The sequence below is a fragment of the Heloderma suspectum genome, chromosome 4 (assembly GCF_057233095.1).
Source record: "Heloderma suspectum isolate Gila_16-S chromosome 4, 16-S_ref, whole genome shotgun sequence".
Classification (NCBI taxonomy): domain Eukaryota; kingdom Metazoa; phylum Chordata; class Lepidosauria; order Squamata; family Helodermatidae; genus Heloderma; species Heloderma suspectum.
The window spans coordinates 62,942,822-62,962,462 of record NC_139461.1 but is presented as its reverse complement, the minus strand read 5'-3'; the positions used below and the strand labels follow the sequence as shown (position 1 = coordinate 62,962,462).

The window sequence follows — 19,641 nt, the reverse complement described above, 5'->3', positions numbered from 1 at the left end:
GAATGTAAAGCCCTTGCCATGATCACTGATCAGTCTGATCTGGAAGGAAAATGCCTCTTCAACTACAAGCATGTAATTCAATTATAAGCCATGATTCTGGAAGTAAAAAAAACCATGTTCTTAATGCTGCAACCCTAACGCTGAACTCCATAGGACTTACCTCCCAGTAGAGTTGCATAGGCTTGTACTGTAAGAGAAACTGTGCTGTGTCTGTATCAGGACCAACTGATCAGAGGAGTGAGCAAGCTTTTGAGTTAATCAGAAGGCTTCAGTCTGGGAGAAAGGTTAGACCATGCTTACAACTAATACCTTGTTTGCACCTACTACAATGTGCTTCTTTTAAGCAATGCTTAAACATCCTGGCTTGGATCCAGGACTAGCTTTTATGTCCCATTGATTTCAGTGGGTCTCCTCTTCAGTCTGACTAAGTCAGGATCCAACCCCGCTGAGCCCTAGCCACATACATTATTAAATAGAGCTTGGATTATCAAAGGTGAGAGATTAGAAATCCTTTTGGCTTGCCACAGTCTGTGCTCACTGAACAGTAAAAACCAACAAAAGCAATCCATCTTTTTTGTGTATGGTCAGCAGTGCTGTCAGAGCTACAGTGTTTGAGTTTCAAACACAGCAAGGGAATGTGGAACTTATTTGTGGAAAAGCTACTGGTTTTCATTGCATCTTTTGTATTTAGAAAGAGAGGGGCTCACGATGTAAACACTTCATTCGCTTACTGGTTTATATGCGTATGTGGGGGTGTTTTTTTTTAAATAACCTAAATATAAATCACTTTTAGGTTCAGTTGATGGTATTGCTTCTTTACTTTTTTCCTGGAAAACATTTTGCTTCTAAACATGAAATGTCTGTATGCTAAAAGGACACCTGATACCCAGGTAGTTTTACTAAAATGTATTGATGGTAAGAATAAATGTGTGCTTGTAAATGTGAAGAGAGAGCTTTCTCTCACACACACCCGAAGTAAAATTTCTCCCTCTTTTAGCCCACCTAGCAACTCACAGCTTCAAACCCCAATCTCCTTACCTTCTTCATAGCCCCATTCCACAGTCTCCCCTTTCTCAGAAAAGAGCTCCGATTCCTCAATGTAGCTGTCAGCCATTAGCAGGCGCTCCTCTCCCCCTCTGATCGCTCTGGCTGTCTCTGTGAGACTGTCTTGCGGAAGTCTGTTCTCCTCGGACTGTGTGTGTGAGAGAGAGGAGAGGGAGAGGGAGAGGGAGAGAGGCAGGAGCTGGAGCCTTACTTTGCAGAACGGCTAGTCTGTGACTCTGTATGACAAACACATGCCAGAACCAGGCAGCTTGGTTGGTTGTTGAGAACCTGTCACGTAATGTGTTTTTAGATCATCCTGGGCTGAGATTATTATTAGACAGGGTGAAAAAATAATGCACCCAGAGAGAAAGGAATGGAGAAAATAGACCTAAGGCATCGAAGACAGGCAAACTGGCTACACAGAAAAACAGATGTTCCAGGAGGCGGTGACACTAGTGAGATCTGTATTTTTTCAGATCTTATAAAAAGAGACAGTGTGTGTCTGTGCTTGGCAAACTGTGTATGGACTCGTGGCTGAGCGGACAACATTGTGGTAGGAAATGTCCTCCATGTCAAATGCACTGGGTTAAAGAAGAACAAAGAAGTGCAATGTGAAAGGAATGATGGAAGGTATGTTGTAAAGCATTGCCTGTATTACGCCAGAGTAACAAGAGTTTACTCTGCCGTCTGGAGTGCCTCTTGGCACCCCCAGGAATCTTCCTTGGCTAAAACTCACTCACATTTTTTTAAACAAAGAAAGGTGCTTCTTTCAAGCCCCAGGGCTGCCTTTCCAGAGCAGCCTTTCCTAACCTGGTGCCCTCCAGCTGTATCAGGACAGGCTTCTAAGCCAGAGCGGGCAGAAGGTAGGTCACTATCTACAGGTAGATCTCCAGGCGATTTGCAGTAGATCAACAAGGATTCCTGACTCTGGAGGGTTTAGCAATAGCTTTATCAAAAAGCTCTTGTCTCCTCCAGAAGTAGGCTGCTAAAATCAAGAAAGCAACATTTTAGTCCCCATAATTATCAAAACCCCAGGGGAAAAACCTAGTGTACATATTTTGAGTGCTTCCAAATGGAGGGCTCCTAGTACCAACAACCAAAAGGCATTTTGCAGCTATTCTGTTTTTTCTTACTTGACAAATTTTCTGCAGTAAGAAAAACGATAGAAGCAGCAGTGGGAAAATTCAGGAGAGTTACAAGTGGAAGAGGACATCATCTGGAAACCCTATAACATTCTGTGAATGAGGCAAGGCAATTTCATGATCAAAGCCTTGTGTGGAAACACCCATCGTCCACCTTTTTGAGCCACTATTTTGTACTTGGCCCCAGGTTGTTGTTGTTTTTGTTTAATATCCACAACTTTTATTTAAAGTTTACATTTCCGCATATAAGCAAACTCGCACACATACATGATATTTAAAAAATCAAATTAAATGGTAGATCTCAGGGTTCTAGTGAGAAACAAAGTAAACCAAAAACCTTCCCACCCATAAATTATGAACTGTCATCTTCCCTAGCTGTTGCAGTGTATATCAGTCTTTTCGAGTCAGGGATGCATTTTCTGGTGTTGTGCCAGAGTTCACAGTCATGTTCTGGCCCTTCCAGACAAGCAGCTTCCTTGGCAGTGGCTTTCTGGCTCCACAATCAGAACACCCTACAGATTTTTGCATGGGGAAGTTTGGCACAGTGGATCTTCCCTACTGGAAATGGACCTGATAATGCAAAACCAGCCTCTACTGTATTCCCAAGACCTCTCTCCCAGCTCTGGGAGAATTGCAAGACAGTTATCAGGTTGGCATCTGATCCCTGCAAAAGGCCCTGCATAGCCCTTTACACACACTACAGAGATCATAAAAAGGATTGTGGCATGGCTGTTTCATAGCAAAGTTGCACAATGCCCTGAGCCACTTCAAAAGTTTTTCTTAACATGTATCTTTGCTGTGAAACCTGTAGACACACTGCACACAGCTTAAGAGGGGGACAGATTTTCAGCAGATTGTTTATACAGCAGCTATAGAAGTTGGTCAGAAATGTATTGGGGCTAGGGTTCAGCACCTTGGATAGCTCCTTTAGAGTTCTGGCTGGTTCTGACTGAAACCCAGAATGGATTCACAGCCCCACTGAAATCGGAGACACCAGCCTCCATTGCAGAAATATGAGTTCAATTTGAGAGCTAGAGAGAATGTTACTTGTGCACTTACATTTTTAAAGAGAAGGGCCAGCCCAAGACATTTTGCTGCCTGAGACAGAGCAATAAATGGTGCCCCCACCCACCCAAGTCAAGGTGCATAGTACCCAAAGTTAGTGGAATTGTTTTGGTACATGTGGCAGAAAATGCCATAAGCATCTCTCCCCCTCCATGGCAGTAGAAATACAATAACCACAAGGTAAATAACTAACAATTTGCTGCCCTTTTATGACACCTAAAATTTGCTGCCTGAGGTGACTGCCTCAGTCTGCCTCACGGTAGGGCCGGCCCTGTGTAAAGGGGATGGTGGAGTACACCAAAATCTGAGACACAAATGTCAACACAGACTTCTTTCTGCAGGACCTTTGTTGTTTGCTCTTTGATCAAAGAGTACACTACTGAACTGTGTCAACGTGCTGAAGCTTAATTTTACCCTTTTGGAACCAAGCGGTTATTCATCTTTTTCCATTAGCATTAAGCAAGCTTGTGCCCAACTGCAGCTTGCATGGCCATAAGGACAGTGGGACTGTGCAAACAAAGCTTGGAAGAGTTACTTTTTAATAGAAATGCATACCTTATATCATAGCGGCTTTTCATGATGAAGGAGAAAGCATTGGCCGTTCAAGGCTATCTCCTGGCTGGAGCAGAACTCAGGAGAAAATTTATTGTACTCTTCCCACATACACACAAATACATGATATGTACTCATGCAAGTAGCGGAGCCCTATCACTTTAAAAAGAAAAAGAAAAAACACCTTGGGAGGTGGTGACTGAGAATGAAGGAGTGTCATGGGAAAAGCAGTGCTTAACCATTTCTGTACCTGCCTTTTGCTTACCCCATCCTGCCCCCACAAATGGCTTTTTCTCCTCCAGGGTGTTTCAAATTTGTGGATTTTTTTTAAATACTGAGAGGGGGATGGAAATTTGGGGGGAACAAAATTGCTCTGCTCTCAGTTGTTTCCTCCCAAACCTGCTTTTCTAAAGGAAAAAGAAAGCATTGGCTATACTACACACCCTAAGCCACTCTCACTTGTCTGTGGGTACTCGGGCATACCCAAATGCAAAATACATATGCATCCCACCAGATATGAAGGACACATCCTTGGGGTTTTTAGATGGGTTACTGTGTTTCCCTAGTATACACACAAGTAGTGACTGAGACTGCAGATGAGGCTCTTATTCTGCAATTGCCTAGCCTCAAATACAGGATTTTACCGGGGGAAGGGGTGCATGCAGACATTATCATCTCCCATTTGTAACTCTCCTATGTTTTCCACCACTTCTTCCACTGTTTTTCCTATCAGAAAAAAAAAAATGATTAAGGAGGAAAACATGGAATAGCTGCACAATGCCAACAGGTAGCACTAGAAGCCCCCCCCCCCCCCAATCTGGAAGCACTCTGGGTTCCATATTTTACAACGTGGCACTAAATCTGAAAGTAAAATGACAACAAATTCATTTTGGCAAGATGCATGAAGGGAGATAAGACTGTTTCTAAAATATGTCGCAGAAAAGACAGATAAAAGAGGAAACAAAGTCCCTGTAACACTGAGAAGGGGTGGGAGGGGATGAAGGGTATGAAGTGGCAGAACTCCTACAAAAATATGATGTTTTTCTAGGAAGGAAACAAGACAAGAAATGCACGGTGATTCAAACTCAAGGAGAGGAATGGAATAAGATTTTCAGAACAAAACTGCATTCATGAAGTACTGCAAGATCCTTCGCCTAATCTTAATCAAGTTGAAGGCCAGATGGGATTCCTGAAAGAATTAGGGAGACTAATCAGGTCATGTCGAGACACTCTTGGCTTCAGCTGGTCTTTCTATTGATTGTTACAGAGTCAGCAATTAAGTATTACCTGAGGAAACAGCCCTATTGTTGATTACTCTATCTGGAAGAATCTGGAGAATCAAGTGAACTGCCCAAAGGCAGGAGTAACAGGCCATATAATAGGAGTGCAGTTTTTAAAACTAAAAAGAAAAAGATCTGAAAGACTGGGATTAATCGCCTCTTAGCCTGGCTCCTGTTCTAGCTAAATTTACATAACAACTGTGGACCAATTTTAACAACCATGGACTTTAAAAAAAAGAAAAAGGAAAAAAGCTGCTTGTTGAACAAAAACATTGGGTACGCCAGTGGGAACAAAGGTGGTACTTAGCTTATGAGGAAGGACTCACAGAGTGACTGACAGCTGCTTAGGACGTGACGCAGAAGCATCCAAAATGTGGATGCCCATGTGGCTCATCTTTTTTCCACACTTCTGAACAATAACTGGTGGCCACTTGCACAACACCACAGGAATATGCACTAGATGTGCATCTAGTTCATCTAGTTCATAGTGATATCTGCTGCTTCAGACATTACTTTGGAGCAGAGGAATAAGATCCACTTCCCAGTATCGTAGGAAGGTGCTCTGGCCCAGCAAGCTGAAATGAATCTTTTCTCCCCTTGCTGTCTCATCAGGTTGGGACAAAATGGCGAATGGTGTTCCGTTTAAGGAGATGGAAAGGGAAGCAGGCTCTTACATGAAATGCTAAACTATAGGTAGGCAGTAAATCTGGACACGGTCATATTATAGAGCAGGACTGGACGATTGCAGCGGGTTGGGGGGCACATCGGACTCCATGGAACCCACTGGGGGCTGCAGTCTGCCCTTGCTGCAGCTGCCGCCACAAGTGATCCTGCTGGGAAATGAGGTGTGTGCTTCCTGAGCACCTTGTTTCCCAGAAGAATTGCTGGGAGTCTGGCTGTGCAATTCCAGTGGGGGCCATGCCATGGAAGCAGGTGATCTGGTGGGGACAGCAAAACGCCACCTGGAGAGCTGTATGCGGCCAATGGGCTGCGTGTTGCCCACCCCTGCTGTAAAAGAACAGGGGCCATCTACTTCAGCAAAGATCCCTCCTGCACAGATCCGAAGGTTTAACAGAAACCAGTAGCTTGCTATTCTGGTTAAACTGGGAGGCAGAATAGACTAAAATTGGACTAGTGCTCCACTTCTTCATAGGCCAGATGACAATTCTTGGACTTTTAACAGTATAACTATACTTACTATACTATACTATACTATACTTACTATAACTATTAAAAATCTGAGAGCTGATGTCTGCTTTTTAGTTGGTTGTCTTTATGATCCAGTTTTATATTTAGAGCCTGTCGATACAAGGCATTTATTCCTCACTCACAGTAGTTTGTGGGTGCTTTACACGATGTTGTCATCCTCCAGGGCCTCTCCTGTTCTTGACAACAATTTCTGCTGCTTTTTTTAAATCAAGGAAAATCTAGTATTATCTGGAAATGGCAGAATGAATTCTAGTGTAGTTGCACAATTCTGCTATACAACAGCGCCACCTAGTGGCTACGTAGCAGAACATATAGAAAGGCAGAGAAAGAAACCCCCTGGAAAAAAAACATATGTAAAGGAACCAATCTTAGTCCACAAAGAATCCATAAGCAGAAGCCTCAGTAAAGTGGCAGGTTAAAAGCCTCATGTAGAAACGCCTTTAGAGCAGGCACAAGTAATGAGAGCTTTATGTGGGTTCTTTTTATTTGCCTGTAGGATGAGATGTCATATTTCCATACATTAATTTACTCAACAGTTTATAAGCATTATAAAAATATTGATGAACAGAGTTTCACAGTGACAGTAAACCTTCGTGTTGACATGCCGGAAATAAAACACCAACTTTCTGGAGGGTATTGCACAATACCTATATAAAAAGAGAGAGCCATGTGCAACAAGTATATCACAGCTCACAAGGCTCACTATATCTGCATTCTCTTGCTGTATATTAACATCTGAATTCTGTCTCTCACCTTTTAAAACTGCATACCGAGTCACTGACACATGGAAATGAACATGAAAATGTAAACTGGGTTGTCTGTGTGTGGGGAGACAAACTGGTGTAAGGACATCAGTTTCAAGGGGAACTTAGGAATTTAGGAAGCTGTTTATCACGAATTTTCTTGACAGTTTCCTAAGTACCCAATGATCTCCACCCACGTGCCCCATCACTACAAAGTTGTCAGACAGGACAAGAAAGGCATAAGCAAGTTTAAATAAATTTGCAGGCAGATTAATAGCTGTTTTTTAATTACTTTACACACACATACACAATTGTGCTCTTGATTAAGATTTAGTTTTTGGAGTGGGTAGTGGTGTGGATTTTCTTTTTTAAAGTTTGGAGGATTGTTCCTCCCCCATATGCACACTCTCAACAGCAAGGCATATTCAAGAATATTTTCCAGCAAAAAGCACGATGCCAGATCACATTACAATGTTTATTCAACTGTTTGTGCTTACATTAAGCTAAAAATGGTTTCTGCGCCATTGGTGTGTGGGTGTGTGCCCTGTATTAGTATATAAATTGTTTATGTACCAACACCTAGCACACAGTTGACATTCAGTTCAAAATTAAAAAAAAAAAAGCAATGTTACAAAAGAATCACTCACCCTTCACCCAACAAGGCTGTACTAGGGCTGTGAAGGGAACTTGGCTGAGACACAGCAAATGCTGTAGGCAAACAGTCGCAGGTTGAGAACACAAACTACATCCAGTATCAGAGGAAGTGTGCCTATGTCCACCAGTTGCTGGGGAACATGGGCAGGAGAGTGCTATTGCACTCATGGCCTGCTTGCGTGTTTCCTATGGGTAGCTGGTTGGCCACTGTGAATGCTGGACCCTTGGTCTGATCCAGCATGGCTCTGCTTTTGTTTTTATATTCTTATTGCTGTAACCTGGAACACGTTGAGGAATGTGCAGAGGTGGGATAGAGGGAGATGTGCCTGCATGGGATGCTGCTGGCCTCTAGAAAAGGGGGAGCAAGTATAAATGGCTAGTATTGTCCTTGCAAAGGAGAAAGGCTGGTGTCCAGTGATAATCACATCCTATCCCCATATCAGTCAGGAATGGCAGTTATGTAGGGAGCCCAAGGGTGCATTTTACCTGTATCTCCACTTGAGACTTCCAGACTGGCTTTGGCGTAGAGGGGCCCAGGAAAGCTTAGGCGGGTTCTCTGAAAGGGTTGGGGGCAAGAGTAACTTTGGATACATACTAAATATTCTCCAATCTTTAAGAAATACAACCTGGTCCCCATTATTTGTGGGTGTGAATCCAGATTAGGGGATCAAAGTGGCAAAATATTTAGAAGTGTTAAATCTTTCTAAATATAAGTATGTTTTGACATTAGCTAGGTTCAATGTTTACCCTCTGTAATAGTACAAGGAAGATTTCAGGGTACTCCTTTCGCTGTACCTTTATGTCCTTGTGAGGTTGGAGAGGGTGAATCTATTAGACATGTCTTATTGTACTGTCAGTTTTATGTACAGATCAGAGCAAAATTATTGTTTGATATACGGAAATCTCTATATTAGTTACTTTTATGTTTTATTTCTGTAAATAATAGAGTTTTTGTGGGAAAAAAAAGAAATGTAGATGAGGATAAGATGAGAGTAAGATTGTATAAATGTTGATCTAGTGTTTTAAATTATGGTTTTAATTGGATTTATGCTGGTCTATGACCATAATTAAACTTTTCATTGATTTAAATATCTTTGATTGATTCAAAATTTCCAGAATGGTTCACAATGATCACTATTGCATTTTCGCAGCTACATATTTTCACTTAAACTCCACCCCCTTTTAAAGAAAAGTACACAAAGATTGCCTGAACAGCTTCTGTGCAACACTGCTGCCTCATGATGTACAAAACATTTTAACTATGGCATACAAACCCTTTTAATAATTATCACATTTAGTTTATATTAAGTGTTTCTAAATAAGAACAAGCTCAGTATATGTTCAATTGAGAGTAACTTTTTGCTGTTAAAACCATGATCAGCAATGAAAAGCAGTTCTATCAGGTTACTGGCTTTGCAGCCACACTCAGCTGCGAAGACAAAGGAAGCATTCATGGCCAGCATGCACATGATCTAGGAAGTCTAATGGCATTCAACCAGCTCAGTGAAGCATAAAGCAAGTTTGAAAGATGACAGCACCCCCCTCCTAGAAGCTCATCTACCCCCAAAAGAAGGGATATTTACAAGTAATGTTCCCTGAAATGATGGGTGAAATGAATGGGTTTAAAAAACAAACACCTGTGTTATGTCAAAATATTATCAACTGGATTTCTTGTTTAAGTTCTCAAAATATTTCAAACTATATTATTATTTATGAGTTGACTTATATTGGCAGCTCTTACCCCTCCACTTCATTAGAACATTTTCTTTAAATGTCCAGATAGTTATTATATATCAACTCCTTCTTCCAATTTCTTCTTAGCCACAGCTTTCCTAGAGTGCTTGAAAATAGCAGCCGAAGGGAAATCCTTGCATATAAAAATGTGGCTCCAAAATCATGAGCACATAATTGTCCACAAAATGGTAGTTCCATGGCCAGCACCTACAGCCATATGATAATCACTGCGATTACACTTTATCTTGCCCCGAAAGTGAGGAACTGTGTGTTTCAAAAAGGGTTATGATGCTCCTTTCATCTTCAACTGTTTCAGCAGTTGTAAATTAATAGTTACAAAGGAATGTATTTTATATAAACAGATAAACCTATGAAGGGGAAGAAATGGATATTGATATGGGGCATGGGATACAAGAGAAAGCACAGGCTACTCTGCTTGCTGAAACTGTTAAGACTATTATTTTATTCAGATAGTAGCAGCCATCTATATATTCTACTCCAATTTCAGTAGCTTACTATTAGTAAGAACATGTGGAATTTCTTGTGAGTTCTTTCCACCGGAGGAGCAGGTGTGCCAAACAGATGCTCTATTGACTGAAATACTTACTGGTAGATCCAAAGATATAAAATACAGATAGAACATTATTTCAGTTTCATAGTGTGGGGAGAAAGGTGGGATGCTTTTGCCTGGCACAATCGATTTCTCAGGATAATCACACAATATACCTGAATTTGGACTGTAGTGTAAAGTATAAAAGGGGTCAACAAGGGGCAGCTTATGGTCCTCTGAAAGGTGCCATCTCCCCAGTTGCCAAACTGGAAACAGGGTTGGGGTTGGAGTTTTGGGTCACTAGACTCTACTTTCTTGAAGTAGCCCTCTACTAAAACCACTTGCTGATCAGGAAATGGAACAATTATATTGCAGGAAAAAACTCTTGAAATTTAGGGGGAAATACTAAGACTCCAGCCTTTGCAGCTGCATGCCACATCAAACCCAGTGTGGTGCCATGCTGGTTGTAAGACAAAGAGCATGCTCCCCATTAACTCATCCCCACTTCTCTTGATCCAAGGCATATCACCATCCCTAGCTTTTATAGCTAGATCTCCACATTCTATATAACATGAGTCTGCCACCAAAAACAGCATCTTCATGTAGAGCTTTTCCAGTCTCCTCCATAATGTTTAGGCACACCAAGCCTGTATTATGACATGATGTCATCACATTGACTGAGTTCGCACAAAACAAGGGTGGTTAATAAGACATGGTGACTTATTACCCCGCCCCCATGCATTCCAGCATGGAATGCTGGAATTACCTTCACCATGCACACCTTGTTGTGACATCCAAACCTGGCAAGAGTGGGTGGTTGTGGTAGTTAACCAACCACCCGGAACCCACAGTTTGTTGTAGGGTTGCTGCGATTGTGCAAACTGGCCCATTGTGAATTTCTTGTACCACATCACTACTGCTGCTGATGGGGGCAAAATGTAATGATGTTATAACATAGGGTGGTAAAGGTAAAGGTGTCCCCAACCAGTCGTGTCCGACTCTAGGGTGCGGTGCTCATCCCCGTTTCTAAGCCGAAGAGCCAGCGCTGTCCGAAGACGCTTCCGTGGTCATGTGGCTGGCATGACTGAACACCGAGGTGCACGGAACGCTGTTACCTTTCCCGCCGAAGCGGTACCTATTTATCTGCTTGCAATTTCTTGTTTTCAAACTGCTAGGTTGGCAGGAGCTGAGACTGAAGACGGGAGCTCACTCCGTCACGCAGCACTCAGATCTCGAACTGCTGTCCTGCCGACCTTCTGGTCTGCAGTTCAGCGTCTTAACCACTAAGCCACCGCGGCTGGGTGAGGGATGTCTAAATATACATGGGAGAGGGGCAGATTTCGAGGATGTCACTTTTGGTAGCAGTTCCATGTTGCATATAAAATACTACTCCGGCGTATGAACAAAGATTGTAGATATTCCAGGCATAGGGTGCTTCCAGATAGAGGGCTCCTAGCGCTATCAATCAAAAGAATTGTGCCGCGATTCCATCATTCCCTCCTTAATGATTTTCTGTGGTAAGAAAACAGACAGAAGAAGCAAGGGAAAAACACAGGAGGATTACAAATAGAAGATGACAACATCTGGACCCCTTATAAAATTCTGTGAATCAGGCAACGCAATTGCACAATTAAAGGCCTCATCTGGAAACACTGTATATCACTTGTGCAAAACACACCATCTCTGTGTTTTGCATTGTTCACACTTTTCAGTAGAACTTCACATCTAAAAAGGGGCTGTTCAGTATAACAAGAGGCTTTTGTCATAAGATGTTCTCCTGGCAAACACATCTTCAGAAGCAGAGTTATGAAGTGAAAATCCAACAGGATTGATTGCTTGTATTAACCCCATTTCCTCATTTAAATCATTTTAATATTAGTTAATAAATCAAACAAATAGGCTTTCATTGGAAATTGCATATTTATCAACATCATAGCCGCGCTCTTAAAAATACATTGCCCTTCATCACCAGATCAATTGTCATATTGCCCCATTCATCATAGTATGGGGACTTCACATTAGTTTAGCAGCATGTAATAAACCTTAAATGACTTTGCCTGTTCCAAACCTTCTCTTGGCCTTTAAAAAAAAAATGATTCTCCCCACACAATGGGGATCTCTACACTTCAAGTTTATTGCGCATTCATAGTTGCTCACTCACTGAATTGTGTGGGTCTATTACATGACGTTGTCATTGTCCAGTCATTATTCTACTGTTTCTTCCCACCTATCCCGTGTTTTCCTCCAACGGAAAAAATTGGGTCTTTTTCCAGATATGCGCAAATGGAGCACCAAGTCTTCCCCATGTACTGTATTTCTCTCCTAGCGTGAATGAAGTGCTGAGGGTAGGCAGCTGTGGGTGGTCATTGGGGGTGTGGTCATGATGTCGAAGGTGGTGACGAAGGTCTGATGGGCATCCAGCCTTCCCACGCCTGCGCCATTTTGGCTCCTCACCATTTTCAGCCTGCCTGTTCAAAACAAAGCGGCAGAGCGGCAGTGCATGGTGGCAGAGGGCTGCTGCGACTGCTGCTGCATTTGTCCAAAGCAGCAGGGACTGGCCAAAAGCATGGAAGAGGGAGACAGGGCCCGGGGAGATTAGTGGGAGGCTGTCCGCGTGTCAGTCCCCATCCATCAGTAATGTGCAAGGGGAGGGAAAGGGGTGGGAACCCAGGAGCAAGTATCGCTGAACCTGGAGCGTGTGTAATGCCTCTTCATGGAAACATAACTATGGGAAAGGCCGTCTACAGAGAAGGAAGTGCGTGTAAAGGAAATCAGTTGGGATCCTGCATTTAAAATGGAAGCGGAAAGCCCCGTTTTAAATGCAGGATTTTAGGCTGGTGTAGAAATGCCCAATATCACCAGATACAGGTCTGTATCAAAACTGTAACATACTATAGAATGCAAAACTGAATATTGCCTTCAGAATGCATGCGTCCTAAATGTTTTCCTTTGTACTAAACTTTAAAAAAATGCATTAAGAAGTGAATCCAGATTTTGAATGTTGCTTTTTCGTCACTTGTTCCTTCAAGCAGTTAATATCAAAAAGCCAAATCCTGTGACTATGGAATAGTCAGAATTTGAGGGTGTTCCCAGATTATGCTTTTATGGCGCAATTGCTCTGCCTCATTCATGGAAGTTTACAGGTGGTCCAGATGACATCCTCTTCAGCTCATGACTGTCCTGTGTTTTCTCACCATGTTTTCTGTCTTTTTCTTTAATGCAGAAAACCCACCCCTTTCTCCCAACTGCTGATCGTTTGGTGGTTTCCTGGCTTTTGTTCACCTTTCTCCCCGTTCTGAATGGTTGAAAGGCCTCTCCTAAGGCTTCGCTACTGGCAGTAAGAGCTGTAAACTAAAATATGCTGGTATTATGGCCCTGCTCCTTTTGCCTTCAGCTTCGCCCACTACTGGCATGCGGCCCTGGAGAGCTTCTCTGAAATTGCATTTGGATCTCAGATTGAAAGAGGACCTGTACCCCTTATTTAACTCATGGTTAATCCATGTCTTGTTCCCTACTGAAGGTTTGTCTGGTTAATGATCAAACAAACCATGGTTTATTTTCTCAACCCCTGGGTTGTTTGTTTTTCCTCCTCCTTCACCCATTCCCTCCCTGTATCCCAAACACCTTTGCGGTGCTGTAGTACTGACATTAGAGCAACTGGTTGTTGTTTTTTACTACTTTTACCTGCTACTTCTATAGCCTGGCAAAACAACCTATGAACAACTCACATTTCTGGGTTCACATGGAATGACAGCCCATGGTTTAAATAACCCAGAGTTCACAATCCATTAACAAACCATGGGTTCTCTTTCTGGATGGTTCGTGGTTAACAAATCATGGTTTGTTAGCATTGCTGGGCTCGCTGAACATGACAACCCAGAATTCAACAACCCATGGGTTAAATAAACCATGTGTTAGCATTAAGTGTGAATCAGGTCATAGTGAGGCTGTACTTATACCACTCATTATTTCTATTTATATTGCTTTTAAGCACAGAGAAGAAATATCACCCATTTTAATCAAATAGAATGAGATTTCCTTGGTTTTTGTAATTTTACCTCTCAAATAAATATGTCTCTATAATGTTGATACTGTTCATACAGACAGTGTTCAGCAAACTAGAACCCTGATGAAACAATCCAGGATTCTGTTTATTGGCCAAGGAAAAAAGAAAAAAGCTCTGGCCATTTCAGCTGTCTCCCACTAATCTTGGGGTAAGCAAGATAATAGAATTAAATAATCTAGGGCTTCCCTATGAAGCACTGAAGGCCAGGAATGGGAGCGAGATGCCCGATCCAAGACATAAACCACTGCTAGCATAAATGGACAACAGCCTTCTGAAGGGCTTTTGACAGAAAACTATTGCTGTATCTCTCCTTGGACACATCAGTTAGATGATTTAGGGCATAATCCTATGCCCCAGGCATGCTGGCTGGACAACATTAGAATTTGGTGGAAGCCTTCCTACACCAATGCATCTTGGGACATGCTTCCACCACTGCCTCATGCCGGCAGAATGTCAGGGATACCCTCTCCTTGTTTGGCATTGCCAGAAAGCCTCTATTACACAGGATGGAATGTGCCAATCTGTATACAGACATTTACTAATCCAAATGAATGGCAAATAAATACCAATAGCAGAATAGAATTAAATATCTGCACCCACATTTGGGGAGATGCATACAGAGGCCTGAAATTCATTGAAAGGGGTCTGTCTCATTGCAACCATACACATTTACATGTTGGTTTTCTTGTAGATCCTCATGTGGTGCAGAGTGGTAGGTGACAGTAATGCAACCGAAACTCTCCCCACGACCTGAGTTCGATCCCAGCGGAAGCTGTTTTTCAGGTAGCCGGCTCAGGTCGACTCAGCCCTCCATCCTTCTGAGGTCGGTAAAATTAGTACCCAGCTTGCTGTGGGAAAGGTAGTTAGGACTGGGGAAGGCAATGGCAAACCACCCCACTTTATAGTCTGTCAGGAAAACGCCGAGGAAAAATGGCATCCCTCAAGAGATCAGTAGTGACTCGGTGCTTGCAGAAGAGGAACCTTTCCTTTCCTTTCTTGTAGAGACTTGTCCAGATCTGAATGCTTCAATAGCCCTATTCACTCATTACTCATGTGTTAAGCACTGCCATGGTGAAGGAGGAGTGGGGCCATGGTCCTGCCCCTGCCCCCAGCATTGTATTTTTGGGCTAGCCCTGCCCCACCTCATATCCATGCCCTGAGTGTGGTCATCTTCAAAGGAACTCCTACATATAAGGAGTTGCTCATGTGTAGTGTTTCCTTTGCAGATGACTGTGTTCAACACATGGATGTCACAGGGCAGAGCTGGCCCAGGGGTGCAATATCAGGGGTGGAGTCAGCAGTGTGGTCACATTCCCTCACCCCATGAGTGCCCTAGAGATGAGCAACACATGAATAGGGCTTTTACCTTGGGGTTACCCAAATCTCACTGGTGACATGCAACAAAAGCAGCTCAGTATTATCGCAAAGCTCATCACATAGTTCCATATAGACCTGCTCTACTCATCTTGCAGCAAAAAACAAAAAATGCTTAAGATTTTTTTTTAATCAGCTGAAATAACATTTAAACGCAATGACAAATGGCTGAGTAATATTCACTCATGAGTCCATTTTTAAAGGTTTGTATTGTTCCCTTCTTTTCCAGTGCCCTAAAATAGATTGACAGTGGTTTGAGAACATCAGATTTATCTTAAATGTAATTTGGGTTATTGATATTTCATTTGATGAAATGAAGAAAGTACTGCTGTAGGTACATGAAAGTTTTGATTATTTCTGGAATGTTCATATTGGGCTAAGGTCCAAATGAATTAAAAAATGTAAGGGTAAAGTGCCCAAACAACTACATGTAATAAAAGATTGTTTTAATTGAGATGCTAGGGGAAATCTAAGTGCCAGGACCTCTGGACCTATTCGTTCACAGAACTTCAATGTAGCAATTTACATCAGCAAAAACTATAGGCAGAAAAGACTGATGAGTAGAAAAATAGAGACTTTTGACCTTACATTCTAAACCTTCAAGAAAATAGATGTGAAAATATAGAATTCACCTTGAACAAACACTAGGAATGGATTTAGGCCCTCTCTGGATTCTCACTTTTCTTGCCCCCATGCTCTGGAATCCCGCTTTTCTTCCAGCTGTTTTTTTTATCCCCACCTCTGTTCAAATCAATGGGTGGTATTACTCCATTGACTTGAACAGGGGTAGGGAAAAGCATGCTAGCTGGGAGATGATGGGGCAGTGGTGGTGAGTAGAGGACCATGCAGTGGTCCTCATGGGCACACTTCAGCGTCATGGCCAGCTCCAGTGCACCTGAGGGTGCCATGTTGCCTACCCCTGATTGGAAGGACAGATACTGAAGCTGAAGCTCAAATATTTTGGCTACCCAATGCAGAGAGAAAACTCACTGGAAAAGACCCTGATGCTGGGAAAGATTGAAGGCAAAAGGAGAAGGGGACAGCAGAGGATGAGATGGCTAGATAGCATCACCGATGCAATGAATATGAACTTGAGCACATGCCGGGAGAGAGTGGAGGACAAGCCCTGGCGTGTTCTGGTCCATGGGGTCACAAAGAGTCGGACACGACTTAACGACTGAACAAAAACAACAACTCATCCCCAAATACAGATATTACATGTTACATATTAAACAAAGTTGCCCAAAATACTGGAAGTCACACTGACTAGTTTTGTAGTGCTAGTTAAGTTTCTAGATTCTCCTAAGCTTCAGGTTCTCCAAATGTCATCCCAAAATAATAATTTGAGTAAACCATCCCTCATTGTCTGTTGATAGCATGGCAAACCCTCATAATGATGGTGTAAATTATTCTGGTCCTGCAAGCAGAGATAGGATATAATGTGGCAGTGAGCGTATCGCAAGAAAGGGCAGTAGTTTAAGGAATTCAAAGACTCCTGCACATGAGAAGCCCCTTTGGAGGGGAGCACAATGGGCCAGTTCATACATGAGGACAGACCCTCAGTTAAACAACCCAGGGGCTGCTGGGGACAAGCAGGAGAGAGAGGACGCACCGCCTGCAGTGTGTCCACCACTTCTGCTTATACTCAGCAACCCATGATCGGCTCCTTCAGAGGTTCCCAAGCACAATGTGCGAACCTAGACCACTGGGTTGTTTAGTCCCTAAACAAACTAAACTGCTGGGTTGTTTAGTCCCAGCAGTTAACCCATGGTTTGTCGTTGGGTTAACCACTGGGTTGTCCAGGTTCAGACATCATGCTCACCAACCTACAAAGGAGCTGACTGTGGGTTGCTGAGCATAAGCAGAAGTGGTGGGCATGTTGCAAGTAGCACATCTCTCTCTCCCACTTGTCCCCAACAGCCCATGGGTTAAACAACCCATAGGCTGTCATTATGTATGAACCAGGTCAATATATAAGTATTTATATGCTAACACCAGAAGCCTCAAAACCAAGAGGGGGAAACTGGAGTACTTGGTACTAAATCAGAACAGTAATATAGCAGAAACTTGGGGAACAGTGAAAACCAATGAGACAAAACAGTTATCCCTGATCAGAAAGTCAAGGAAAAGAGATTATTGGGTGCAGTGTTTCTACAGTCAGGGCCAGAAATATTGGAACAAGGATAACTGTTTTGGCAGTTGGCCTCTGTACACCACCACATTGAAGTTGAAAGGAAACACACCCAGATGGGAGCAAAGTCAGGACTTTGAGCTGTAATTCAGGGGGTTTGACAAAAGTGGGGCACTAACCATTCAGGAAGGACTAGGGGTGGACGAAAGTCCCTTACCTGTCCTCGAAGGACGTTCGCGGTGGGGGGGAGGCGCTTCGCTGCTCCCCCCGCGAAGTTCAGGCCGGGGGGGGGAGGCTTCCCGCCTCGCCCCGGCTGAAATTCAGGCCGGGGAGGAGGCTTCCCGCCTCGCCCGGCCGCGAACGCGAAAGTTAAAAAAAAAAAAAAAACGCCCCCTGATAGGCTACGTGACGATTCATGTAGCCTATCACGGCTAGATCTGCAAAGTCAGCCGTGATAGGCTACGTCAATCGTCACGTAGCCTATCACGGGTGACCTTAAAAAAAAAAGCGCGTACGCTAATGGCGGCCCCCATAGGGAGCCGCCATTCGCGTTCCTTATTTAGTCGCTGTAGTCTACATAAATGTTTACGTAGACTACGGCGAAAATAAGGGCAACGCAAATAGCGTTGCCCTTATTTTCGCCATAGTCTACATAAATCTTTACATAGACTACAGTGACCAAATAAGGAACGGGAATGGCGACTCCCTATGGGGGCCGCCATTATCCGTACACACTTTTTTTTTTTTTAAGTCACCCATGATAGGCTACGTGACGATTGACGTAGCCTATCACGGCTGACTTTGCAAATCTAGCCATGACAGGCTACGTTAATCGTCACGTAGCCTATCAGGGGGCGTTTTTTTTTTTTTTCTTTTATTGCAATGGCAGCGGCGGTAGCCGGTCGAAAGACCGGCTGCCGCTCCCGCCCCGCTCGAACACCCGCCGAACCGCCGGCCGGACCTGCCGCCAGGAGGGACATTTGGCGAAGGTATGTCCCGTCCCGGGGGGGGGTGCGGGGTGCGGGGGGGGGTTCGGAGGATTTCTCCCCGAAACTTGTTCGGGGGGCCGAACACGTTGGCGCTCGGCCCCCCGAAGTTTCGGGGAGAAATTCTCCGCCAACCCTAGGAAGGACAGCCAGTGGCATACACACACACCCGTCCTTGGTGGCTCATAAATAATGGAACAAACCAATATCATTTCAAACGTAAGGATCACCTTTAATACCTGGATGAAAATCCTTTGCGGTCAATGACTGCGTGAAGTCTGGAACCCGTGGACATGGCCAAATCCTGAGTTCCCTCCCTCGAGATGCTTTGCCAGGCCTTTACTGCAGCTGCCAATATTTCTGGCCCTGACGGTATATTTATTTATTTATTTCATTACTTTCATATCTATACCACCCAGTAGCCAATGCTCTCTGGGCAGTTCACAAAAATTGCAAACCATCAAATACAAGATAATAAAACACAGTATAATGTTTTAACATACAAATGTAAAACAATTTTAAACAGCTAAACAATTTCAATACAATACTAGGCCAGATAAAGACAACTGACATAAACACCCCATCATATGCCATTAAATGCTGGGAGTAGAGGACAGTCATATCCTGGCACTGAAAAGATGACAGCATTGGCACCAGGCAGACCTCAGTGGGGAGATAGCTCCAAGGGCAGGGGGACCATTGAGAAGGCCCTCTCCCTTGTTGCCACCTTCTGAGACTCCCTCGGAGTGTAGCAGCCATATCGGGGGTCAGACTAAGTAGCCTCATGCAGTCTCATGCTTCATGTTCTTGCTGAGCTCTTTCTCCCTTGAATATATTGTTGTAAGCTGACGAGACACAGGAATTCCTTATCTTGTCAAAGGTCATACAATTGTATATCTTGTTCTCTGCTGTTCTCTTCTGTTCTCTCCTTATCATGGCTACCTTATAACCCAGTTCTTGTATTATAAACAATAGTGCTAGGAGAAGAAATGTTAAGGACTGCAACCCCACGCGGGAGGGAGAGGAGGAGCCGTTTCATATGTGTCACAATGTCTATAAAACCAATGTGCTGATGTATTTCGGGGCTTCTGGCTCTTTGGCAATGATTCCA

At 43.4% G+C, this 19,641-nt stretch overlaps 1 protein-coding gene across 6 annotated transcripts in view; it reads right to left on the bottom strand.

Moving 5' to 3' along the window:
• Positions 1-3,939, bottom strand: part of CA8 (carbonic anhydrase 8 (inactive)) — an 88,190-nt gene extending 84,251 nt beyond the window's left edge. For 4 of the 6 annotated variants that reach the window (XR_014790108.1, XM_084849460.1, XM_084849463.1 and 1 more), the window contains exons 1-2: positions 3,807-3,939; positions 1,039-1,192 (exon numbers count right to left, since the gene is read on the bottom strand). Coding sequence is in view for 5 of the 6 variants with exons in the window: in XM_084849460.1 (XP_084705586.1) it covers positions 1,039-1,114 (76 nt within the window). In the remaining variant the exon portion in view is untranslated. Of the gene's footprint in view, positions 1-1,038; positions 1,261-3,806 lie in introns of those variants that run through there. The other 2 variants (XM_084849464.1, XM_084849459.1) reach the window with 2 other exon arrangements.
• Positions 3,940-19,641: the final 15,702 nt, after the last annotated feature.